Raw genomic sequence first — 27232 nt, 5'->3', positions numbered from 1 at the left:
CACTACTACTACTACTACCATCTCCTGGCCTATATATACTTCCTCCTCCTCTCCTTTTCATTAGTGTGACTTTGTAAATAGTCCAAGTTGGACTGAAATGTCATCGTAAGCTCCTCTCTTCTATGTGTGGGTTTTTTGCGTATTGCTCTAGTCATGGTATTGTGCCTTTTTTTGTTAATTTTTTCTATTCCTTATTCTACATCTTTCTAAAGAATTCAAATTCATTGTTCTTTATTTTGGTAGAAAATATTCCTGATACAAAGTTTGACTTTCATTTTTCTGTGTATGATTTCTGGTGCCTTTATAGTGTACTGTGAGGGGGAAGACTGGAACCACACTGTACTAATCTACACGAGGCCTTAATGACAATTTTAATGCAACCTTGATACTTCATTATTTAACTGTTTGGCATAAAGTCATTATCTTTAATATAAACATGCTGCCTTGCCTTCTCATTTCTACCCAGAAATCTTTTTTTTCACTTCTGGTTTAATTAAGTTCCATATTACTATAACTGAGCCAAGTATTGCTCTAGTCTGGTGAACAGTGACATTTATAAGAAGAAAATGCCAGAAAGAAAACCCATTTGGATGTGTGAAACCCATCAAACTTCTAGAGATTCATACACTAATGATAGTAAAATGCTGAAAGAACAATATTAATCTATTCAGTAATAGTATCAACATGAAACTAGATAACTTTTTTCCTCTGATTCAGCCCACCCTGCAAATTCTAAACTGGGCACTAGCACAAATACTACAGTTCAAAACAAGACAACATGCGCATGAATGCAACACTTGAACCCAATTCAAAGTCAACGTGGCTTTAGAGAACTAAGATCATGACCTTCACAGCTAGTAGGTTGTTACAACATAAATCACTGAAGCTTTGGAAGAGAAGAAAATGCAGATTTGATCTACATGGGCTTTGCAAAGGACATTTCATAAATGCAACCATGGAGTGATAACTCATTAAGGTAGGTCACAAGTTTTATATAAAAAAAGTAGGTTAATGGAAATCCAAATTTCTAACACATCACAAAGAGTGGCAATAAACAATACAAAATCCAGTTTCAGCAAAGAAAAACTTTGGTACTTCAAGTCATGCTTCTGGCACCCTTACAGTTTCTCAGTAAACATAAATAAAACACTAACCGTAGTTTCACATCATTCTTTGTGGATGTTACCAAATCAAGCATGACTGTTGCTCACAAGACACCAAAAAATTATTCTTCAAGTGGTCAAGAAAAAATCATGGTGCTCAATGGTGACAAACTCCAAATGTTTAGATATGGAAAGAATGAAAATCTCAAAGCAAGAAAACTTATATGCAAGTTAGGGTACTATTCATGTCAAATTTGCTATTATGCTATAAATGTTCTGTGCTCACAACGCTTTTCAGTGCACAAGGTATCAGACCTGAATAACGTCCTGAGGTCGTCGACTGTCAATATTTAATCAAAACATCTAAACTACTGGGAATGCCTCAAAATAGTTGAAAGGTACTCTTTGGAATAGAGATATAACTGATAATATATACTGTACATAGAGATAATTAATTTTATAACAACAGTACCCTACCAAGCACAAAAAGATTTGCTAACATAAAAAAATGAGCATGGGGGGAAAGCTCCCTAAAGGCTATAGTTTAAGGGTTAAATTTATAAATCACAAAGAATTACAATATTATATCTTTATTATCAAGAGTTGATCAAGTAGTACTTCAAAATTCATATAAAAGAATGCTTCTTGTCCATGTGTTTTTGCAATATGAAATTCTAATACTTTAAATTATGTATCTGAATATATAAAAAAAAATTCAAGGTTCTCTGCAATATTATTTTTTCAAATCCTCCGTGTTGATACCATACTTCGTTTTCACACGATCAAGCTCTGCCTGCTTCTTTTCTGCATCCATTTTCTTGAAAGCTTTGTTGGACTGTGAAGGAAAGAGTATATTATTTATACAGTACAGTATATTACAGTGAAACAAATAATAAAGTAATTAAATTACCTAACTTTTAAAATCTTCACAGAAAACAAATTAAACTTTTCAGTCTCTCCTAATTAGTGCTTTTAAAATTTATGTATTGTACTCATTTTGACCCCTCATGGGAAGTGCTTTGACACTGGTGAAAGGCTCTTGGTCCAGGGGAATCAAGAGCTACCCTCTGCTTTTTTGGATTAAGCCAGATTGCCTACTGTTACCCAGGTGTTGTATAGCCCTAAAGGGTTTGGCACTACCCCATTAATATAACATTTACTTTGGATAACCCCTATACATGTATTGCATCTGTGCTGACTTCTCATGCGTGCGTGAGCGTGTTAGATAGGAGTGAATGGAGACGAATGGTACTTGGGACCTGACGATCTGTTGGAGTGTGAGCAGGGTAATATTTAGTGAAGGGATTCAGGGAAACCGGTTATTTTCATATAGTCGGACTTGAGTCCTGGAAATGGGAAGTACAATGCCTGCACTTTAAAGGAGGGGTTTGGGATATTGGCAGTTTGGAGGGATATGTTGTGTATCTTTATATGTGTATGCTTCTGGACTGTTGTGTTCTGAGCACCTCTGCAAAAACAGTGATAATGTGCGAGTGTGGTGAAAGTGTTGAATGATGATGAAAGTATTTTCTTTTTGGGGATTTTCTTTCTTTTTTGGGTCACCCTGCCTCGGTGGGAGACGGCCGACTTGTTGAGAAAAAAAAAAAAAAAAAAAAAAAATTACTATTATATTCCAGGAAAGCATTAAACTAGTAACCATCATAATCCATTTTAATACAAGCAATTCATGAATAATAATCTTAATGATAATTCATACATATGCATGGTGAAATAAAATATTTTAACCAAGGATGTGCCAAAGTATTGCTATTGACTGACTCTGATGGTATTGGCATCAATTTGAAACCGAGTGACAGTATCGGCTAATTTTGATGGTATCAGTATTAGTTTAAAACATAAATGATATCAGCAAAAATTTTGATTATCGTCCCATCCCTACTCAACATGAACTCAAATATTAGCTTAAGAGACTCTGCCTTGAAAATGAGCACATACCTGAAAGCATTTAAATTAATAATAATTCATTATGATAGAATACTCAATAAAACACCACAACTAATGCAACTCAATATCTAATACATAAAAAAATATTAGGAGTGTGCCACAGTACTGGTATAGGTGAATATTTACTAATTTTGATGGTGTATCTACTGGTATAAGTGGGTATTGGCCAGTTATGATGATATCGGTATTGGCCGAAAATTGAGGATTAGTATCAGGAAAAAATTGTAGTATTGCCCCATCCCTTAATCAGTATCATTATTATACTCACATGGAAATGCTTAACTCAGTAAGTTTAAACAGCAACTAAGAAATAGGAGGAAATCAAACTATTTTCAGAGGAAGAGGATAGCTCTAATGCCGTGGACCAGAAGCCTTTCACCAGCATCAAGATGACCTCACTGAAGGGATATTAAGCTATAACTAACAAATTATAACTGTAGTTACAATACAGTACTTATCTTGTAATCAACTAATTACTATATTATTATCACTTACTGGTATTGTATTATAAAAACTGACCCAATGAAAGTTCTGACCACTGGCAAAAACTTCACCCAGTTCCTTACTTACTAAATAAATTATGCATCTATAAATTAACTAAGGTATTGCAGGAATCAATTGTTGGAATGAGCTTACGAAGCTTTTCTTAACGGTTTTTATTATGTAAAATAAATGCATGAGCTCTTAATCTCACTTTTGTGCAATCTTAAATAACTAACTCACCTACTGACCAATCATATTAATAATTTGAAACTACATTTCATATTCTATAACATATACTTACCTATGGATTATTATTCACACAAAGAATTACAGTATAGTACGTACAAATATTTGTAACTAATAATAAATTTCAATAATGGAGATAACCAGACACTATTTGTCAAGAAACAAAGCCTAGAACCATTTGGCTACAATCAAAATAAGTAAGACTTACTTTGAGAAATATTGAAGTAAAGACAAGTCAATTTTAAAATTTCCAGGAGTTGCTTAGTGGTATTAGCCCTATCTCTCTAAAAAGCAGGCAATAAACTTGTTTACTGACATCATTTGTTTAATTAACCACTACTCTAGGTACAGTAAAGGGGTACCTACTCTCCTGCTAACTATTCACATCAATGCAGTGATATGTGACAAGTACATGAAAATTTTCATATGAAACCTTTTTCTTATTGTCATGGCTTTCACTTTAATCTGTATTCTACTCCTGAAGTAATAATGTAAAAGTAATATATCTTACCTGGTAATAAAGGACAACCAAGTACCTGCCACAAACATTGAAGCCAGAAAGGTGATCACAAGCGTTCTTAGCATCAAAAATATCCTCAAATACAACAAACGCTGTACCACGTGTCTCAGGAGTGTTGCCACTGAAATAAATAGGGATGCACTGTTAGTGTCGTTTATATTTAAATTTTAATATGCACTTACATTAATCTATTATTTATGTTTATCCAGTAATACTGGTTTGTTGTTGAATGCAAAAATTACACTAATGTGAAAGGGAGAAGGGGTAGAGATGGCACTTTTACTTGGAAAACCTGGGAATGGCATAATAACAATAATAAGAGACACTAACAAACTGTCTTTTGTATGAGCCAGTACCAGTGCATGCTGGGTACACCAATTACCACAAGCCCTCATCAAGCCTTTCATCTATGCATCTTTACACAGTTCCATAAATCTTTAAACTGCTCCATACCAACACCTTTCAAATACTTTGTTCTCAATCTCCTTCATTAAATTGATTTTGGCCTTCCCATTCATCAAGCAGTTGGCTCAATTGCTTTACACATTGTCAGTCTTTTTTATTAATCAAAGTTATAATTTTAAGACAATACAAATGGAATGATACAAGATGAAAACCTGATAGACAGACACATACAATAGACAAAAAATATTATTCTTACACTCTGATTTGTCTAATGGCTCCATATTTCCCAAAGATATCATACATCTCCTCTCCAGTTATTTTGTATGGTAAATTGCGCACGTACAAGATACGATTCACTTCTGGGGGCAGCCGGACCTAGAAGTGCCAATATTCCAAGAAAATACATAAGATACAAATTTCATGCTTTGTTATAAATGTTTAACATCACATTAAGCCAGTAAATGTATATGCCCCAATACACAGTTTCATGAAATGACATACAACATTCTAATCTTAAAAAAAAAAAACAGTATATTGGTTATACTTAATGCATTTGTTTCAAGCCTAATGTAGTTAGTATCAGGATAAAATAAACAGTTTGGAAGACATCACAAAGAAATTGATATTATAGTAACAAAGTACAGTACAGCAGAATCTGGAAAAGCTATCACTGATATACTGTACTGCCCCAATTTGGGTAAATAACTAGAAAGATGAATATCACTGCAGAAAGCCTGGGCACAGCAACTCACTTACACCCCACTAGCATCAGTGACTATCTTCCTAAATGACAATTCTTTTATTCCAGTGTGAAATAAAAGAATTGTCATTTGGTGTCCCACTCAGAACACCAAGAAGGTAAGGAAGAAGTGTTTAGAAAAGCAAAAGGGAAATTATGCAACTAATGTACTGCTTAAAAAACTCTGACTAATTTAATAATTATTCTAAAATTTAGCTGGGAGATTAAAAAAAGGCTACAGTTCATAAAATTTTACTGCTTTACTAGTAAATAATAATCGTGTGATTATTGTAACCACTTTTAAAATTTAAAACAATTCATAAAAAATCTACAATTAAACCTAATGGAAATTACTATTAAATTTATGGGGCAGGGCTAAAACAAAGGAGGGTCATACATCTGGGAAATGGGAGGCAATCAAGAATGATATAAGGAAGGGAAAGGTAACTCCAGTTCCTTAAAGAATCTTTTACCAGCATCAAAGCTGCTCTTGGAGAGGCCTCAATGAAAATAAATCATATTTGACTTTGTTGTATTATCCGAGATTAAATCTTCATAACAATAACTAGAAATTTAAGAGCAATCTTCAAAAATATCAGTAGATTTAAGTTGAATAAGGTGCATGTATCTTTTGTCCATAAAATTACTTTTATCAAGCTTATCACCAAAATAAATGTAGACAATCTATATTATAGTCACAAAAGAGTTAAATCTGTATGAACAATCTATAATCTAACAAATCTCAAACATAAAAACTCACATGTGTCCGCTTCTGAGCAAGAGCCATCTTTGAGGGCCCTCAGCTGCTTTATATATGCTTGAGGGTACCTTCCTGATGATAAATGAGGCAAATTATAGGTTTCTGTTTCCTCCTGAGGTGGCTTCTTCCTGATATGTGGTAGAGGATTAAATGGCATTCATAATTATGCCTAGGTATTTATATAACCGATAAATTATGCATGTCACTGATATTCGTGTACAATACATTATGTATTTATTTTTGCTTTAATACAAGTAACAGTGATCAAAGAAGATATATAACTATGTAGCTGATGCAGTCATGTAACTGATATACAGTGGTCCCTCGTTTTTTGTAATTAATCCGTTCCTGGGGGAGCTACTATAAACGAAATTTACGATTTGCGAATCAATTTTCCCCATAAGAAATAATGTAAATACAATTAATCCATTCCTGACACCCAGAAGTATTAAAACAAAAATTTTTTTTACATGAAATATACATGTAGTACATAAACAATACAATGGGAAATGATGAATGAAACGTTAACAGCATAACACTTACCTTTATTGGAGATTCTTCTTAGTGTATGGGAGACTGGAGGAGGAGAGAGAGTGGATTGTTTATAGTTTGGAAGGGGAATCTCCTTCCAGCAACACCTCAGGTACCAATTGCTTTTCTGGGGTTGCTTCTCTTCTCTGTTTCTTAATGCCACTAGGACCACCTTGAGAGTCACTGGAGTCCTGTCTCGCAAAATAACTGTCCAGAGAGCTCTGTTTCTGGCATCTCTTTAACACTTCCCTAAAATGGCACAAGACTTTGTCACTGTACATGTTGCCAACATGGCTTGCAACAACCTTGTTAGGGTGATGTTTCTCCATAAATCTTTCCATCTTACCCCACATTGCAAAAATCTCCTTAATTTCTGAAGAAGGCACCTTCTTCCATCTCTCTTCCTCCTCCTCTGCAGCAAGATTCTGAGCTGCGATCTGTTGCTCTTCCTGCTGAAGCTCTTGCAGCTCCTCGGTGGTGAGCTCTTCGTTGTGGTCTTCCACCAATTCTTCCACATCCTCCAAACTCACATCCAACCCCATGGAACTCCCAGTGCCACAATTGATTTTACAACAGACATAGGCTCATCAGGGTCAGTCCCAAACCCTTCAAAATCCCTCTTGTCGACACAATCTGGCCACAATTTTCTCCAGGCAGAGTTCAAAGTCCTGGTAGTCACTCCCTCCCAAGCCATACCTATAAGGGTTATGCAATGGAGGACGCTGAAGTGTTCTCTCCAAAATTCCCTTAGGGGTCAAGTGAGTGTCTGTGGTCACAGTCAAGCACCTGTGAAACATTGCTTTTGGGTAGAGTTTTTTAAAGTTTGCAATGACCTGCTGGTCCATGGGCTGGAGGAGAGGAGTGGTATTCGGGGGCAAGAACTTTACTGTGATGAACCCAAACTCCTCGAAAATTAGGTCATCCAAGTTTGGAGGATGAGCAGGTGCATTGTCCATTACTAGCAGGCACTTGAGATCCAATTTCTTTTCCAGGAGATACTCTTTCACACTAGGGCCAAACACTTCATTGAACCACTCAACGAAAATTTCCCTCGTGACTCATGCCTTACTATTAGATTTAAAAAAAAAAACACAATTTACTCTTCATAACATTGTTTTTCCTGAACACTCTGGGATTTTCAGAATGGTACACTAGTAATGGCTTCACTTTGAAATCCCCACTAGCATTAGCACAGAACATTAGCGTCAGCCTGTCTTTCATAGGCTTGTGTCCTGGCATTGCCTTTTCCTCTTGTGTAATGAAGGTCCTCTTTGGCATTTTCTTCCAAAAGAGGCCTGTTTCATCACAATTGAACACTTGTTCAGATTTCAGTCCTTCAGCCTTATGTACTCCTGGAATTCACGCACATATTTTTCAGCCGCCTTGTGGTCCGAACTGGCAGCCTCACCATGCCTTACCACACTGTGTATGTCAGTACGGTTCTTAAATCTCTCAAACCAGCCTTTGCTGGCCTTAAATTCACTCACATCACCACTAGTTGCAGGCAATTTCTTTACCAAATCGTCATGCAACTGCCTAGCCTTTTCACAAATAATTGAAGTCATAAGAGTATCTCCTGCTAATTGTTTCTCATTTATTCACACCAATAACTTCTCAACCTCTTCGAGTACTGGTGATCTCATTTTTGTCAGCATAGTTACTCCCTTTGCAACAACAGCATCCTTGATTTCCTTTTTCTTGGCCACTATGGAACATAAGGTTGTGTAGGATTTCTTATACATCTTGGCCAGTTCGGCCATACTTGTACCACTTTCATATTGTTCAATGATGGTTTTCTTAAATTCAATTGTATTTCTCACCTTCTTTACCACAGGCTTGGCACTAGGAGCTTTCTTTGGAGCCATGGTAGCTTATTTAGTACTTGCAAGCACTAAAATAAATGGAATACAGTGGACCCCCGGTTAACGATTTTAATCCGTGCAAGAGGGCTCATCGTTATGCGAAATAATCGTTATGCGAATGAATTTTCCCCATAAGAAATAATGGAAATAAAATTAATCCGTGCAAGACGCCCAAAAGTATGAAAAAAATTTTTTTTTACCACATGAAATGTTAATTTTAATACACACAAACTGAAAAAGGCATGCACAATTACATGACACTTACTTTTATTGAAGATCTGGTGATGATTGATGGGATGGGAGGAGGGGAGAGCATTATCTTCTTACTGTTTAGAAGGGGAATCCCCTTCCATTAGGACTTGAGGTAGCAAGTCCTTTTCTGGGGTTACTTCCCTTCTTCTTTTAATGCCACTAGGACCAGCTTGAGAGTCACTGGACCTCTGTCGCACAACAAATCTGTCCATAGAGCTCTGTACCTCCCGTTCCTTCAAGACTTTCCTAAAATGGGCCATAACATTGTCATTGAAATAGTCACAAGCACGGCTTGCAACAGCTGTGTCAGGGTGATTTTCATCTATAAAGGTTTGCAGTTCAACCCACTCTGCACACATTTCCTTAATCTTTGAAGTAGGCACAATGGATTCCACAACTGGCATAGGCTTCTCAGGGTTAGCCCCAAACCCTTCAAAATCTTTCTTAATTTCCATACTAATTCTCACCCTTTTTACCACAGGGTTGGCACTAGAAGCTTTCTTGGGGCCCATGGTCACTTATTTTCCAGAAACAGCACCGAAAATACTGTAATAATACGAAATATTCCGAGTGTATGCTTGGATGTTACCGCGGAGGCTGGCTGGTAAACAATGGGACGGAGCGGCACATGTGAGGCTGGCTGAGGGCACATTGGACGCGTCTCGGACGAAAATCGGTATGCGGGTTTTTAATCGGTATGCGGGGCAAAAATTTTGCGATAAAAGTAATCGTTATGCGGAAAAATCGCTATGCGATGCCATCGTTATGCGGGGGTCCACTGTATTATGAAATATTTCGCTGGGGACCTTCGCTCACTGGTAAACAATGCTAGACTGGCTGCCGCCACGGCTCAAGCCGTGGGTACGCGTCCCGGACGAACTACGACTCGCGAGTCAACCTATGAAAAGCGAGCCCATGTTTACACGAAAATATCCCTATGATTGGCGAAATCTACGATTGCCGAGAACTACGAAAAGCGAGGGATCACTGTATTTCTATCAGTATTTTTTTTTTTTGTCAATATTAAAGGGAAGGCAGAGTGAGTCTGAGGTGAAGATTTCTGCTTATTCTTAACCTGTGAAGAGGCAGCAGTGTTACCTGTGCTACCAGATGTCTTTTTCTTTAGTTGTCCTCTTGTCTTGGTTTAATTAACTAATATACAGGTCTCCCTCAACATTCGCGAGGGTTAGGGGATCAAGAGCCTCGCGAATGTTGAAAAACCGTGAATGTTTGGTGCCCCAATATATTGTAGGGAAATATAATACAATACTGCTTCCTTAACTTGTTGAACCATGAACAATCATAAAATACATGAAAACGTCGTAAATTGTACTAAATATATACATGTTATGCTTTAATAACATGTATGTTATTAAATACCACAGACTCCACCAATGCCTCCACCACTTCCCCAACCACTGCGAGTCCCTACTACCCTCCCTCCGACCCCCGCAACTGGCAGCCAGCCCTCCCACCACTCAGTGTGGTGAGTGTTTTGTTTGTTCATTATTTGCTATTAAACTACAGTATAAATAATGTAAACCCATTCATGACTGCATATTGGAATGGCTATTCGGACAGGTATTGGATGGTGACATCATGTGTTTAGTCTTGAACACAGCAAAGAATCAAACATTTCTGCTACTGCTAATAATAACAATAGTAATAATAATAATAATAATAATAATAATAATAATAATAATACGATATAATTGAAGAAGGAAATTGTACAAAAATACGAGGGAGTGGTTGACACATCGTCAGTGTGGCTTTGTTTATGCTGGAGTGAACATTAGTCTCCCTGCTCTTCCAAACATTTCACAATAATTCAGCGGTTGAGGCAGTGGTATTTAATAACATATATGTTATAAATAATAATAGTACATATTAATAACATGTATTATTATTATTAATAACATGTATGTTATTAAATACCACTGCCTCAATCGCTGCCTCACCCACTGCCTCAGTCGCTGCTTCAACAGTTGCCTCAATCGCTGCCTCAATCGCTGCCTCAACAGCTGCCTCAACAGCTGCCTCAATCGCTTCCTCAACAGCTGCCTCACCCACTGCCTCAATCGCTGCCTCAACAGCTGCCTCAATAGCTGCCTCAATAGCTGCCTCAACAGCTGCCTCAATCGCTGCCTCAACCGCTGCCTCAATCGCTGCCTCATGCACTGCCTCAACAGCTGCCTCAATCGCTGCCTCAACAACTGCCTCAACAACTGCCTCAACAGCTGCCTCAATCGCTGCCTCAACAGCTGCCTCACCCACTGCCTCAACAGCTGCCTCAACAGCTGCCTCAATCGCTGCCTCAACAGCTGCCTCACCCACTGCCTCAACAGCTGCCTCACCCACTGCCTCAACAGCTGCCTCAATCGCTGCCTCAACAGCTGCCTAACCCACTGCCTCAATCGCTGCCTCACCCACTGCCACAATCGCTGCCTCAACAGCTGCCTCAATCGCTGCCTCAACAGCTGCCTAACCCACTGCCACAATCGCTGCCTCAACAGCTGCCTCAATCGCTGCCTCAACAGCTGCCTCAACCACTGCCTCTACCACTCCAGTCGCACTCAATCTACAAGTACCAAACACAATGAATTATTGTGAAATGTTTGGAAGAGCAGGGAGACTAATGTTCACTCCAGCATAAACAAAGCCACACTGACGATGTGTCAACCACTCCCTCGTATTTTTGTACAACTTCCTTCTTCAATTATATCGTATTTATTATTATTATTATTATTGTTATTATTATTATTATTACTATTGTTATTATTAGCAGTAGCAGAAATGTTTGATTCTTTGCTGTGTTCAAGAGTAAACACATGATGTCACTGTCTAATACCTGTCCGAATAGCCATTCCAATATGCAGTCATGAATGGGTTTACATTATTTATACTGCAGTTTAATAGCAAATAATGAACAAACAAAACACTCACCACACTGAGTGGTGGGAGGGCTGGCTGCCAGTTGCGGGGGTCGGTGGGAGGGTAGTAGGGACTCGCAGGTGGCGGGAAACTTGAATATGATTTGGCGGCTGGGAATTTGGTGGCTGGGAATTTGGTGGCTGGGAATTTGGTGGCTGGGAATTTGGCGGCTGGGAATTCGCGAATGTGTGAAGCCCGCGAAAGCTGAAAACGTGAATGTTGAGGGAGACCTGTATTCATGTAGCCTGATATGTTAATTTTATATACTTTTTTTATTTATTAATACATCGGCCACTTCCCACCAAGGCAGGGTGGCCTGAAAAAGAGAAACTTACATCATCATTCACTCAATCACTGTCTTGCCAGAGGGATGCTTACACTACAATTATAAAACTGCAACATTAACACTCCTCCTTCAGAGTGTCGGCACTGTACTTCCCATCTCCAGCAATCAGGTCCGGCCTGCCGGTTTCCTTGAATCCCTTCATGTTACCTTGCTTACACTCCAACAGCACGTCAAGTCCTAAAAAACATTTGTCTCCATTCACTCTTATCTAACACGCTCACGCATTCCTGCTGGAAGTCCAAGCCTCTCGCACATAAAACCTTTACCCTCCCCCTCCAACCTTTCCTAGGCCGACCCCTACCCTGCCTTCCCTCCACTACAAATTTATAAACTCTCAAAGTCATTCTATTTTGTTCCATCCTCTCTACATGTCCAAATCATCTCAATAACCCCTCCTCAGTCCTCTGGATAATAGTTTTCGTAATCCCACACCTCCTAATCTCCAAACTACGGATTCTCTGCATCATATTCACACCACACATTGCCATCAGACATGACATCTCCACTGCCTCCAGTCTTCTCCTTGGTGCAACATTCACAACCCATGCCATAATTATAAGTAATTTATAGTCAGGTAATATAAGTATGCTCCAACGGAACATTTATTCAGCGGCCTCTCCTGCTACTCTCTCTAGCCTTAACCCTATCCATCACCAAGAATTACGTTTGTGCCTTGGTGCTTTTCGCTCTTCCCCTGTTGAGAGCCTCTATGCAGAAGCGAATGTTCCATCCTTGTCTGATCGCCGTGATGCCCATTACCTTCACTACTATGTACGCTCTCACGATCTCCACAATCCTTCCATTTATAGAATGGTCACCGATATTAGTAGACATTCTTTATTCGTTCGCCGCCCCTGTTTGCTCCGTCCCTTTTCTCTTCGCCTACATTCACTCTTGTCTTCCCTTCAGTTACCACCTTTATATGTTCATGTAGCATCTCACTTTTCCCTACCCCCCTGGGAAGTTCCAGCTGTTCGGGTCTGTTCTTTCTCACTCCCATGCTCGAAAGCTCAACTGCCTACGGTGGCTTCCCGCTCTCTTTTTCTTGATCACTTCCACTCCCATTCTCATGCCATCGCTGTGTACACAGATGGCTCTAAGTCTTCAGACGGCGTCGGATTCGCAGCAGTGTTTCCAGACAGCGTCGTGCGGGGGCATTTACTATCTTCGGCTAGCATTTTTACTGCTGAATTGTATGCCATTCTTGCAGCACTTATTCGTATCGCATCTATGCCTGTGTCATCATTTGTGGTAATCTCAGACTCCCTAAGTGCTCTACAGGCTATACGAAAATTTGATACATCTCACCCCCTAGTTCTCCGTAACCAACTTTGGCTACGCCGTATCTCTACGAAGCATAAAGATATTATTTTTTGTTGGGTCCCTGGTCATGTCGACGTACAGGGCAATGAACAGGCAGACACTGCTGCGCAGTCAGCAGTACATGACCTACCAATTTCCTATAGAGGTGTTCCATTTCTGGACTATTTTGCTGCAATAGCTACCCACCTTCACGCCCGTTGGCAACAACATTGGTCAACTCTGCTTGGTAACAAACTTCATTCTATTAAACCGAGCATAGGTTTCTGGCCGTCTTCTTGTCATCAGTGCCGTGGTTGGGAGACCACTCTCTCCCGCCTTCGCATTGGCCACACTCGTCTTACTCACGGGTATCTCATGGAGAGGCACCCTGTACCTTTCTGTGAGCAGTGTCAAGTTCCAGTATCGATTAGCCACATTCTGTTAGACTGCCCTCTCTATCAACGAGCACGAATTTACCTCCAACGTCGTCTTCGTTCTACTACTCTCTCTTTACCTTCCCTTCTTGCTGATGGACCCTCCTTTAATCTTGACTCTCTCATTGACTTCTTGACAACGACTGATTTACTCCACAAACTCTGATGATGATACCTTTCGCACTCCCCTCAGCCCTTTCTAGTTCAGTCTCTTGCTGCCCTTTACCCTTTCACCATCCACTGCCCCGCTGTTATCCGTAACCTATTACTCATCCATCTCCCTTTTGCCACCTGATGCCCTTGCTTCCTTCCTACCCTGCAGCGCTGTATAGCCCTTCTGGCTTAGCACTTCTTTTTGATTATAATAATAATAATCCAACGGAACTGTTAAATCAGTTTGAATTCTCTGGATTATGTTATATTAATTAACCTATAAGTTGCTGTACAAGGCAATTGTAAAAAAATAAACTCGAGTAATGAACCTGAACAAAAACATACCTACTTAAACTACCCATAACCAACTAAAACTACCTGCAATTTATCGAGAGGTTTCTCCTCTCTTCAGGATACATCCTGGTGGCTACAAACAAACTTTCTTCAGAATAAGTGCAGGTTATGTCATGTTTCCTGCTGGTCCTAGTTACTGCAAACAAACGTCCAAGGACTTCAATGGAAATAAGTCACTTTGTCTGACTTTTTGGGGTTATCCTAGGTAATTTACATATGCTATTAGGTATGATAACTGTACTTATGTGTACCTGTACCTAAATAAACTTACTAACGTCAAGTTTCCTGCTGGTCTCCTGGTGGCTGCAGAGATTCTTCTGAAGAATAAGTGCAGCTAACTTCCTCCTGCTGGTCTCCTAATAATTGCAGACGTTCTCGAGAATAAATGCAACTAACTTCGAGTCCTCCTGCTGGTGGCTGCAGATGGAAATAAGTCACTCTGTCTGACTTTTTTGGGTTATCCTAGGTTCTCTACACAGATGCTGCTATGTATGATAATTCTATGTAACTGTATTTGTGTATACCTGAATAAACTTACTTACTTTCTACACGTCCCAGCGTCGTCACTCTGTGTTGTTTTGGTCTCGCTCTCGCGGGTCGCTTTAACTACTATGACAACACTCACGTTTTCTTTGGCAAAAATTAGTTCGATACTTATTATAATCTATTTTGTTCCCATTGTATGAAGACCTATTAAATAATATAATCACATACAGTTTGAAAAAAAATATTGCAGGGTTGTAAGCATCTGAAGGTACTTTGGGTTGGCATAACTATGGACTTTAAACATAATCTCAAGTGTCACCCCATATCTGTTATATACAATACATGTTGAAATAACTTGTATTATATATGTGTTAAATTATAAATAATAAACTATTTATATATAGTATGGCTTACAATTAATTAGGAAACGGTGATATTGAAATACTTATGACTACCGTTGGAGTTTTTTGCAAAAATTATTTATTGGATGTTTCAGTAAGACAATTCACTATAGCACTTGTGGAGATTATTACGAATGTTACTCAAAATAAAATGCAAATACTAATCTAAATCTCTGTATTAATTTACAGGTTAGGTATGGTTCGTCAGGAAGCAGGACAAGTGTTTCCTTTGGAGTTTTGGTCATCTGACCGAGGCCTTCCTCTGGCTTACTGGTCCACCCCTTTAAAAATTATGGTCATTGTGGCATGCAAAGAGTACGTAACCTTTATTCGGGGCATGTACACACCCTCATTTACAGGCTATCTCCCCCAACCAGCGAACCAGGTGACTGAGGGTTGACGATGGGGCCCCGTCGTTCAACCAGTAACCAGGTTCCAGCCAATAACAAGATGGTTTAGTTCTCACCCAGCTGTTGGTGAGGGTGGACGCAGAGCGTGCGGCTGGTGCCCTCTGGTGTCTGTTTTGAGAAGTTTAATTTTCTCAAGATGGCGGAGCGCAGGCGAAGAGTCAACACTGTCTGTGTGGAATTGTTGAAAGGTGCAATATACCAGGACACCGCTGACGTCATTCTGCCTCTTGTAATATGGGATGTATGGGATCCCAAGTGAGGATTTATATGGGATTTCCTTGAGCGGCAACGCAAGAATTTTTGTAAAATTTGTGTTGTCTGCTGCTTATGTGAGAGCTGTGGAGACCTATCAAGAAAAACGGATTGTCATAAACACTGCTCTTGAGGTGTGCCTGCGTGATGTCTCGGCGTGTTATACGTGGGTTTGTCTTCGTAATGTACCCTTCGAGGCAGACGAGGTGGACATTCGTCGGACATTTGGGTGCTACGGCACCATACAAGCTGTCAACATAGGGTGTTGGTCCCAGGGCTTTTATGCTGGCATGCTCGAGGGATCTTTCTCGATGAAAATAACACTGAGACGTCCAATTCCCTCGTTTGTCATGTTGGAGGATTTTCGGACGCAAGTCTACATAATCTACCCAGGGCAGGTTCGGACATGCCGACTGTGTGGTGCAACGGGTCATATGGCGGCGACTTGTGAGCAACGCCGAGGGAGAAAACGGTCGGACCTGACAGACACTACGTCCAAGGAAGCACTGGTGGAGGATGAGTTGGCCCATCAGAGGCCCACGATGGTGGATGATGTACTGCAGGTTTTACCAGCGGATGTGAAGTGGAGTGATGCAGTGGATGCTGCAGAGGGGATTGTCTCAATGCTACCCCCGGCGTTGGAGATTGAGGCGGTTGAGTGTGTTGACGGTGCATCGCCTCCAGTGGGAGAAGAGGCGCACGCGCCATTGGTGTTGCCCAGTTTTGAGGACATACAGAGGATCCTCGACAGCCCAGCGACAGTGGATTTACTGCCTACTTTGGCGGCGTCGCCTGTGGTCGACCATGGTCTAGTGGGAAGTGTAGGCAATGAGGAAAGGCGTACACCTTGTACGACAGTGGTGGCGACGGATGTCGAGGTGCATAGGGCGGATGGTGAAGGGTTTATGGATTATGAGGGAGTGTCACGTAAGAGGCCCAGTACTCCGGTGGAGGACGATGTCTTAACACCGGGTCAAAGGTCTTGTAAAATGGTGTGGGCTGACATAGCCAAGGGAGTTAAGGGACTCCCCTTAGAGAAGTCAAGTGGGAGTGCGGGGAAAACGGGCAGGTGCAGCAGTGGCAAGTCCAAGTCAGGTATAAAGGTGATGGGAAAACGAAATGAGAAAACCTAACTGGAGAGTTCAAGTGTATAACAATGAATGTCAATGGCCTCAGAGCAGAGGTCAAGAGGCGTTGGGTAGAAGTATCGCTCAGACGTATGAATGTTGACGTTTTTTTTTATACAGGAATACAATTTTCGGTGTGAGAGTGAATTACGTGTGCAAGGGTATAAGTGCTATGCGGGGAATTCGGATAATCTCAAGGGTGGGGTTGTGATAGGCATAAGGGAGACCAGCCCTTTTAAGCTCGTAGTATGGGAGTGGGGCGGAGAGGGGCTGGGTTGTGCGGGTGGTGGTTTCGTGGGGGAACATTCAGGTGGGTTTCGTGGGAGTATATATGCCAGCGACAACAAATCGACGAGTAAAGGAGGATTTTGTACGTGATGTTTTGGTTTATTTTCTCAGAAGTCTACCCTTAATTTCTGTCGTTGCAGGTGATTGGAACTGTGTGATCTGGGAAAAAGATGTCGAACCGTATGGTGGGGGGTGTAATTTAAGGGTTTTACAGGAGGTACTGCAGGCGATTGGTGTAGTAGATGTAGTGGGTAGCGACGGGTGGAATGTGGAACACACATTTTGTAGAAGGGGTTACGCTGCGCGGTTGGACAGGGTTTATATCACTAGATTAATCCATAGTCGCAGGGTTGATTGTGTTGATCTGGGTTTCTCAGATCACCGTGGTGTTCTGGTAACACTTGAGTGGGAGGGCGCTATCCGTGTTTTTTCTAGTTATTGGAAATTAAATGTCAGCTTGTTGCAAGGAGTCGATGCTGTGGAAGCTTTCAGGTTATGGTGGGTTGGCTTCTGGAATGAAGGGAATGGGATAGAGGATGTTGTAGAGTGGTGGCATTCAAAGGCGAAATATGCAATACAGGGTTTTTATAGATGGTTAGGGAAGGAGGAGGCGTGTTATAGATATGGGAAGCAAAAGTATTTAGAGGGACAGCTGCGGGATTGTTATGGTGCAGGCGGGAGGTATGACCTCGCGGAAATAGTGCCTTCATAGTCAATTACGGGAAATTCAGAATGATAATTTTCAGGCTTTGAGGGTGCGAGCGGGGATTGAGGAGGTGCTTTGGGAGGATAAACCTTCTGTTGGGGTTCTGCGTAGTTTCAGAATGAGACGTATGGCAACGACAGTTTTGTCAGTAGTGGTGGGTGATGACTTGGGTGGTTGTCATAAAGGACAAAGGCTAGTTACTACTGAGAGCATAGGGACCTATGCAGACCATTGGTTTGAGAAAAAATGGAAGGGTAGAGAGGGGAATCGAGAGGTGAGGGAAGCTTTACTGCGTGGCATAGTGGCGAATTTGAGGGACGTGGATCGAGAGGACATGGAGGGTTGTATATCGGAGGAGGTTTACAAAGCTGTTCAGGGACAGGCACTGAGGAAATCACCTGGTTGGGATGGGATACCAGGTGATTTTTATGTAGTTCATTGGGAACTGTTAAAACACATGTTGGTTCGACTTTACAATTCAATGAAAATTAGAGGTAGGATGGGTGGTGAGGCGGGGTTGGGTGTTGTGTTGGTACCAAAGGCCGAGGTCTGCGAATCTTTGGAGGCATATAGGCCCATCATGTTGATGGGGGCGGATTATAAGATTTTTGCGCGTATTTTGGCAAACCGGATGAAACGAGTTTTGGACAAGGTAATATAGGAAGGGCAATATGGGATTCCTGGACGATCTATGAGAGATGGTCATCGATGCCTCAAAAGTTTCGTGAAGGACTGTAGTGGAGGCGGAGTCGTAGGATTAGATTGGGAAAAGGCTTTTGACAATGTGGATAGGGAAACGTTATTAGCAATATTATTGAAGTAGGGTTTCGGGGAAGAAATAGTAGCGTGGGTACGTATGTTATATACGGAGGCACAGGTACGAGTCCAGGTCAATGGGAGGTTGGGGTCCGTGATAGGCATGGGGTGGGGGCTGCGGCAGGGGTGTCCCCTCTCGCAGCATTTGTTTGCCTGTTTGCAGGACCCCTTTTATAGATTGGTAATGGGTGGGGTACGGGGGGAGGATTGTGCGCAGGGAGAAGCTGTAGGAATTTTAGGTTATGTGGACGATACCACCATCTTGGTGCATAGTAGGAATGGTTTAGCGTTCATAAATAAGGTTATAAGGTTTTTTAGCGATGCGTCTTCCATGCGCATTAATAGAGAAAAACCCAAACTTTTGGAGGTGGGGTCCTGGGTGGGCGGGACGTTAGGTACGGAGTATAGGTGGAGAACCGTTGAGCAGATAAAGATCTGCAGTGCATATTTTTGCAATGATGAACAGGCGGCACGTGCATTTAATTCATCCATTGTAGTTGCAGCTGCAATTCGTAGGATGGCGGGATGGAGACCAGGTGATGTAACATTACACCAAAGAGTAATCGTTGTCAATGTACTGGTGTATAGTAAATTATGGTTTGTTTCAGCGGTCTATCCATTGATGCCGGACGATGTGTTGCGGTTACAGAGGAAGGCTTTGGATTTCATATGGGGTTACCGTAGGCATTGGTTAGGGAAGGACATAGTTATGATGCACATAACTCGGGGAGGTTTGGGGCTAATACCACTACACAGTCGTCTAATGAACATATACGTACGACAGGAATTCTTAACAAGGGGTGGGGTCAGGGGAGCGAGGGTTGATGCAGTGATGAGGGAGGTTCGACGATGGTGGGTGGGGAAAGACCTCACAAGGTGCGAAGCAATGTTACGGCACTTATTGATGGTGCAAAACCCTGTGAGAGTTAGGGCAGGTAAATTAGATAATATAGGTATAACATCGCGAGAGGTCATCGGTGCTGAAGTTTTCCCAGGATATCATTGGAAGACTATATGGCAGGGGTTCAAGAAATTGCGCTTACAACCACGGGTTAGGGAAACTGGTTACCAATTCCTCCACGGGATTTTGGCGTCCAAGGCACAATTGTACGTTATGGGAATGACTCAGGATCAGACCTGTGCGTGGTGTGGGTGGCCGGAAACGGCGTTTCCTGTCGTATACTTTTGTGACAGTTTACATAACGTTAGGAATTGGTTCAAGGGTGTTCTCCGACGTGTGGGAGGGGGGGGGTTTGTCGATGCTTAGAGTTTTGAGTCTTGAAATAGGAGATTGCTCGGATGCTGTACGACGTTCTGTGTCATATTTGGTACTTGACTATTTATACATGTCATGGGGTATGCAGGGGCTTAGGGGTGCGATGCGGGTCAGGGCGCTGTCGTGTCATGTTTATAGGACGAAATGCAGGAATAGAGAGGTATATGGGCAATGCTGGGAGGGAGCTTTTACGTTGGGGTATAGGAATCTAACGATGGAAACGTTACGAGAGTAATGAGGTGGAGGTAGGTATAATCCCTTGGTGGAGCCAAGGGGTTGGTCTCCCGGGGGGGGGGAGAGAAGAGTTAGGTTTTTTGGCGTCTGGACTGTACGTTTTATTTGGTGTGTATGGTGATCTGGGTGTAATGTAGGATGAGAGAAGGGGACCTTTGTGTGGTCTGGGGTATAGTGTCTTGCTGGCGTGGTTGAGTATCATAGTCTGAGAAAGGATGGGGGGGAGTGGTACTCAGAACCTCGGTATGGTTTTCTTATGCTGAGTCATGCTGAACCACTAAGTCACCAACAGAGGCTATGTTGTGTTTAATGTTCATGTTTTATAAATTTTTTAATTTCCCAGGATGGTGTTAGTTGCATATAGCGTGCATTGTTTGGAGTTTTGTAATGCAATTGTTTTTGAGATATATTCTGTATGCATCTGTTAGTACTAGTTTTACTAAGTCAGTACATAGTCACAGCAATGTATGTAATGCGACCTGCGAGTCGTACAGTGTGTGCTGGAAGATTTGTGTTTTAATTATAGGTATGGTGTGTAACGAGATGCTTTATATAGAAATTTTGAGTGGGTAATGGTCTTAACCTGTTTGTTCAAAATCACTTCTTTCCTATGTTGTGTGCTATACTTTAGATGATGCGGTCTTCTTAGAGTGGTCCATCATTGTGTCCAAGTACTGTATATATTTGCCTCTGATACCTTACTGATGATATGACTATTCCACTTTCGTTACAAGGTATGGATCGGTAGAAAGCAGATTTTAATAGTAGGGAATAAATTGATGGGGTTAAGTGGGATCCTGCCGGAGGGGGGGTTGAGGAATGACTACTTTAGGTTAACCATCGTAATTTTTTCTGGTGTATTACGTCAGTTGTAATTCTATTGTCTATATGCCATGCATTATTGTAAGCAGTACGATTATTTCCAGTGTATTATGCAGACAGATTTTTACATATCGTGGATATTTTTTGTAAACAAGGTATAGGCTTGTTTTGCTAGGTAGCTCCTTTATGTTATGTTGATATTATGTCTTGGTCTGTATCCTAGGAATTGTGGGAAGGGGTTTTGCTTTCACACAGAACACTGATGTGTGCATGTAATATTGTTGGTTGGATGGCAGACCTGGTAACGCTTTCTCAATTTGATAATATTTGATGTATGAATTTTATTAATAAAATATAAAAAAAAATAAGAAGATGGTTTTGGCAATCGCAGAGGTTATGTGGGTGCCACTCTCCTGTCTGCCCTTGTCATTCCCATTCTAGAGCTGGTTGAAGCACGGTCTGCTCTCTAGTGGCTTCTATTCTGCCTTGTTTACTGTGGAGTGCACTAATACCTATCCCTGTACATAGTGTATATAGTGTACGTACTGCTGTTCTAAACTGGTGAAGGATAATATAAGTCAAAAGTTTTCTGCTGTGTTTACTTTGCTCCCTTTACACCCAGGATAACAGGCCATATGGACTCCTGGGTTATTACCCAGGTAATGGCTTGATAAAGCTCCTGGAGAGCGAAACGTTGCCACAATAAATGTCACATTAGTTGCACTTGTGTCCTTTTACTTTACATATTGTCGGTAATTCTACCAACTTTATTACGACTCCTGGGTTGTAATAGTCATTGATAACCATTATAGGACATTCAGTAAACTGAAGGACCTGACAACACATAGCATCTTGGACGTAACTGGGCCTACACATAAGAACAGAAAGAACATAGACACAATACCATGACTGCAACAATACACAAATAACCCGCACATGGGAGAAAGAAGCTTATGACGACGTTTCGGTCCGACTTGGACCATTTACAAGTCGGACTGAAACGTCGTCATAAGCTTCCCTCTCCTACGTGCGGGTTATTTGTGAATAAGAACATAATAAGAAAGGAGGAACACTGCACCAGGCCTACTGGCCCATACTAGGCAAGTTCTTCTCAAACCCAAACCTACAGAGGGACTAGTACCGAACTTGCACACGAAAATCACTCACTACGAAAGCAAAAGACTTGGCAGACGATGCAACATCCCCCCAATGAAAAGCAGGGGTGTCACTAGCACGTTAAGAGACCATACAATAAGTGTCAGGGGTCCGAGACTATTCAACTGCCTCCCAGCATACATAAGGGGGATTACCAACAGACCCCTGGCAGTCTTCAAGCTGGCACTGAACATGCACCTAAAGTCGGTTTCTGACCAGCCGGGCTGTGGCTCGTACGTTGGTTTGCGTGCAGCCAGCAGCAACAGCCTGGTTGATTAGGCTCTGATCCACCAGGAGGCCTGGTCACAGACCGGGTCGCGGGGGCGTTGACCCCCGGAACTCTCTCCAGGTAAACTCCAGGTACAAACAAAAATATTAAAAATTTACTTATTTAAGTCACAATAAGGGAAATTTGATAACAGTCTAATGTGAATACAGAAAAAAAAATAGATGGATTGATGTTAAAGTATGCATGTTGAGAAGACTTGCCATGCATGCAAGGTGTTCCTGCAACACACCAACATGTTGAGAAGACTTGCCATGCATGCAAGGTGTTCCTGCAACACACCAACATGTTGAGAAGACTTGCCATGCATGCAAGGTGTTCCTGCAACACACCAACATGTTGAGAAGACTTGCCATGCATGCAAGGTGTTCCTGCAACACACCAACATGTTGAGAAGACTTGCCATGCATGCAAGGTGTTCCTGCAACACACCAACATGTTGAGAAGACTTGCCATGCATGCAAGGTGTTCCTGCAACACACCAACATGTTGAGAAGACTTGCCATGCATGCAAGGTGTTCCTGCAACACACCAACATGTTGAGAAGACTTGCCATGCATGCAAGGTGTTCCTGCAACACACCAACATGTTGAGAAGACTTGCCATGCATGCAAGGTGTTCCTGCAACACACCAACATGTTGAGAAGACTTGCCATGCATGCAAGGTGTTCCTGCAACACACCAACATGTTGAGAAGACTTGCCATGCATGCAAGGTGTTCCTGCAACACACCAACATGTTGAGAAGACTTGCCATGCATGCAAGGTGTTCCTGCAACACACCAACATAACTGCAGCACGGAATAGTGCTGACTACACAACTGCCTTGGACTGCTTCAGTGTCCCGGACCAACATGACTGTTGCTGCTACCGCTGAGTTGTCTGCCGTCAGTCTGACTGGCTTGGCACGTTAATTTGTACTGCACGACTTGCTTCAACCTTGCCTTCCTGATTACCTTGAACTTAACACTGCAACACAACCTGGAACCTAATACTGCAACACAACCTGGAAATTAACACTGCAACACAACCTGGAACTTAAGTTTAAGGTTATGTTGCAGTAATAGGTTCCAAGTTGTGTTGCAATGTTAAGTTCAAGGTTGTGTTGCAGTGTTAACACAACCTGGAACCTAACACTGCAACATAACCTTGAACTTAACACTGCAATGCAACTTGGAACCTAATACTGCAACATAATCTTGAACTTAACACTGCAACACAACCTAAAACCTAATACTGCAACACAACCTGGAACCTAACACTACAATACATCCTAACACTGCAACACAACCCGGAACCAAGCTATCTTTTTAGTTATCCAAGGCAATTTACACACGTTACCATATAAGACAATTGTAATCACCCAGACCTTGTTTCGTTGTATTTATGTTCAACAGCGACTAAATAAACTTTAAAAAAAAAAAACAGACGCAGTGTTCCTTTATAGAATATTCAACAAGTCCAGATCGATGAAACCTTATTTTTCACGTCTGTTTTTTTTTTTTTTACAAATTAAGTTTATTAATGACCAACAACGCCTCGTTATCAACTTCCACGATAATGAGAGCAAATTTTTGTGGAAAGAAAATCTTTCACAATTATGTATGTATGGAGCTTTCTGTTGAGTTCCCCGTTCATGGTGCTCGTAGTGACCAAGCTCCTGAAACGTTATCAATAATAATAATAATAATAATAATAATAATAATAATAATAATAATAATAATAATAATAATAATAATCATAGTTTATTTAGACATGATACATAGTTGTACAAGGAATTATAGTAGTTGGGTGTACATGCCAAAGTCTCTTGTATGCAGATTATTATTATTACAATCAAGGGGGAAGCGCTAAACCCGGAGGATTATACAGCGCCTGGGGGGGGGAAGGTGGAAGGCATTCAGGCTTAATTTGGGGAACTGGAGCACAGATCCAATTCCCTAAATCAAGAGCCCCTCACCAACATCAAGGAACCTTCCTTGAGGGGTCTTGTATGCAGAACATTATGGGCAGGTTTAAAATTAAGATTAACTAAGCTATGATAGATTTAGTGGTAAAAATTACAGTAAACATATGTCCTGGTGCTTACTCCTGTGTCTTCCTAACACAACTGTAGGTAAGTATATTTAGGTACAGGTACACCTAAGTATAAACATCATACAGAGTGTAAACTACCAGCCAGGAATACCCCAAAAGAAGTCAACGTGGTTTATTTACATTTCGGTCCTTGTAATATGTTATTTAAACCTTAAGTAACTCAATTATGTGAAAATCAATTACAATAAAAGGATATATACCAGGAATATTATAAACTGAGTTATTTATATTAGTATTAAAGAGAGGATCAGCTTAGATTAATAGGTGCCTGAATGTTAGCTAGTTGGAACCATAACACTGACAGCTGGTTCGGACCATGACACTGATAGCTGGTTCAGACCATAACACTGACAGCTAGTTCAGACCATAACACTGACAGATAGTTCGCTGAGAGCTGCTGTCGTATCGAAGCTATCAATTGTTTATTAATGACACCCACCACCATAATTTGTACGTGGAACCCGAGGTAGAAATATTTGCTTACGAGTACAGCAGTGTTTACGTACTGCAAATAACAATGTGTGTACTTACCCACTTATACTGAGAGGGACAACGAGTCGCTCTTTGTATGGTTTTATCATGCTTCGCCTTGTGTAGGGTTATATTATGTTTCGCTCATTGTAGAGCTGTATCAAATCACTCGATGAGACTATACAAAGTTTTGATAAGCTTTACAGAGCCTCAGTTACTTTGTGTTTGTACGTGTTGGCAACACGGTTGTCAACACTGTCTTTTATCTATAACAAAGAAATTTGCAGAAAAATGATAACTAAAATTTGTTATTACATACGTAACTTTAACTCAATTTTTACCTGGTGCACCGATAATGCAACACGCAATGGTATCATGATGTTCTTGGGAATTAACGATAATAAATAGGACTATAACGGGGAACAACAGAATCCTGGGGAAACCTTCGCTGGGGGATGTTACGTTCACTGGGGTGGACACTAGATTACAATGACACCCTTCTCTGGGGGATGTTACGTTCACTGGGGTGGACACTAGATTACAATGACACCCTTCTCTGGGGGATGTTACGTTCACTGGAGGGACACTAGATTACAATGACACCCTTCTCTGGGGGATGTTACGTTCACTGGAGGGACACTAGATTACAATGACACCCTTCTCTGGGGGATGTTACGTTCACTGGAGGAACACTAGATTACAATGACACCCTTCTCTGGGGGATGTTACGTTCACTGGAGGGACACTAGATTACAATGACACCCTTCTCTGGGGGATGTTACGTTCACTGGGGTGGACACTAGATTACAATGACACCCTTCTCTGGGGGATGTTACGTTCACTGGGGTGGACACTAGATTACAATGACACCCTTCTCTGGGGGATGTTACGTTCACTGGAGGAACACTAGATTACAATGACACCCTTCTCTGGGGGATGTTACGTTCACTGGAGGGACACTAGATTACAATGACACCCTTCTCTGGGGGATGTTACGTTCACTGGAGGGACACTAGATTACAATGACACCCTTCTCTGGGGGATGTTACGTTCACTGGAGGGACACTAGATTACAATGACACTCTTCTCTGGGGGATGTTACGTTCACTGGAGGGACACTAGATTACAATGACACCCTTCTCTGGGGGATGTTACGTTCACTGGAGGGACACTAGATTACAATGACACCCTTCTCTGGGGGATGTTACGTTCACTGGGGGACACTAGATTACAATGACACCCTTCTCTGGGGGATGTTACGTTCACTGGAGGGACACTAGATTACAATGACACCCTTCTCTGGGGGATGTTACGTTCACTGGGGGACACTAGATTACAATGACACCCTTCTCTGGGGGATGTTACGTTCACTGGGGGACACTAGATTACAATGACACCCTTCTCTGGGGGATGTTACGTTCACTGGAGGGACACTAGATTACAATGACACCCTTCTCTGGGGGATGTTACGTTCACTGGGGGACACTAGATTACAATGACACCCTTCTCTGGGGGATGTTACGTTCACTGGAGCGCTTGAGGTTTCTAAACCTGTATTCCCTGGAACGCAGGAGGGAGAGATACATGATTATATACACCTGGAAAATCCTAGAGGGACTAGTACCGAACTTGCACACGAAAATCACTCACTACGAAAGCAAAAGACTTGGCAGACGATGCACCATCCCCCCAATGAAAAGCAGGGGTGTCACTAGCACGTTAAGAGACCATACAATAAGTGTCAGGGGCCCGAGACTGTTCAACTGCCTCCCAGCACACATAAGGGGGATTACCAACAGACCCCTGGCAGTCTTCAAGCTGGCACTGGACAAGCACCTAAAGTCAGTTCCTGATCAGCCGGGCTGTGGCTCGTACGTTGGCTTGCGTGCAGCCAGCAGCAACAGCCTGGTTGATCAGGCGCTGATCCACCAGGAGGCCTGGTCACAGACCGGGCCGCGGGGGCGTTGACCCCCGAAACTCTCTCCAGGTAAACTCCAGGTAAACACTAGATTACAATGAC

At 41.7% G+C, this 27232-nt stretch overlaps 1 protein-coding gene across 2 annotated transcripts; it reads right to left on the bottom strand.

Annotated features, from left to right (window-relative positions):
• Positions 1–1677: 1677 nt before the first annotated feature.
• On the bottom strand, positions 1678–15078 carry Sf3b6 (splicing factor 3b subunit 6). Of its 2 annotated transcripts, none has more exons than XM_053785993.1 (5): positions 14929–15078; positions 6222–6349; positions 4979–5097; positions 4309–4438; positions 1678–1938 (listed from the first exon to the last, which is right to left on the bottom strand). In XM_053785993.1, the coding sequence occupies exons 2-5, from the start codon at positions 6246–6248 to the stop codon at positions 1837–1839; spliced, it is 378 nt and encodes a 125-aa protein (XP_053641968.1). In that variant the 5' UTR covers positions 6249–6349; positions 14929–15078; the 3' UTR covers positions 1678–1836. The 2 variants fall into 2 exon arrangements, with proteins under 2 accessions (XP_053641968.1, XP_053641971.1); XM_053785996.1 differs by having other exon boundaries at positions 6222–6293; positions 14929–14999.
• Between the last annotated feature and the right edge of the window lie 12154 nt (positions 15079–27232).

The sequence above is a fragment of the Cherax quadricarinatus genome, chromosome 50 (assembly GCF_038502225.1).
Source record: "Cherax quadricarinatus isolate ZL_2023a chromosome 50, ASM3850222v1, whole genome shotgun sequence".
Lineage (NCBI taxonomy): Eukaryota > Metazoa > Arthropoda > Malacostraca > Decapoda > Parastacidae > Cherax > Cherax quadricarinatus.
This window is presented reverse-complemented; position numbering and strand designations above follow the sequence as displayed.

Coding starts and splice junctions, on each gene's coding strand:
- Sf3b6 (XM_053785993.1), bottom strand. CDS start 6,248: ATGGCTCTTGCTCAGAAGCGGACACAT. Junction 5,098..6,221: donor TTGCTCAGAAGCGGACACAT/GTGAGTTTTTAT, acceptor TGGCACTTCTAG/GTCCGGCTGCCCCCAGAAGT. Junction 1,939..4,308: donor TGGTTGTCCTTTATTACCAG/GTAAGATATATT, acceptor TTTCCTTCACAG/TCCAACAAAGCTTTCAAGAA.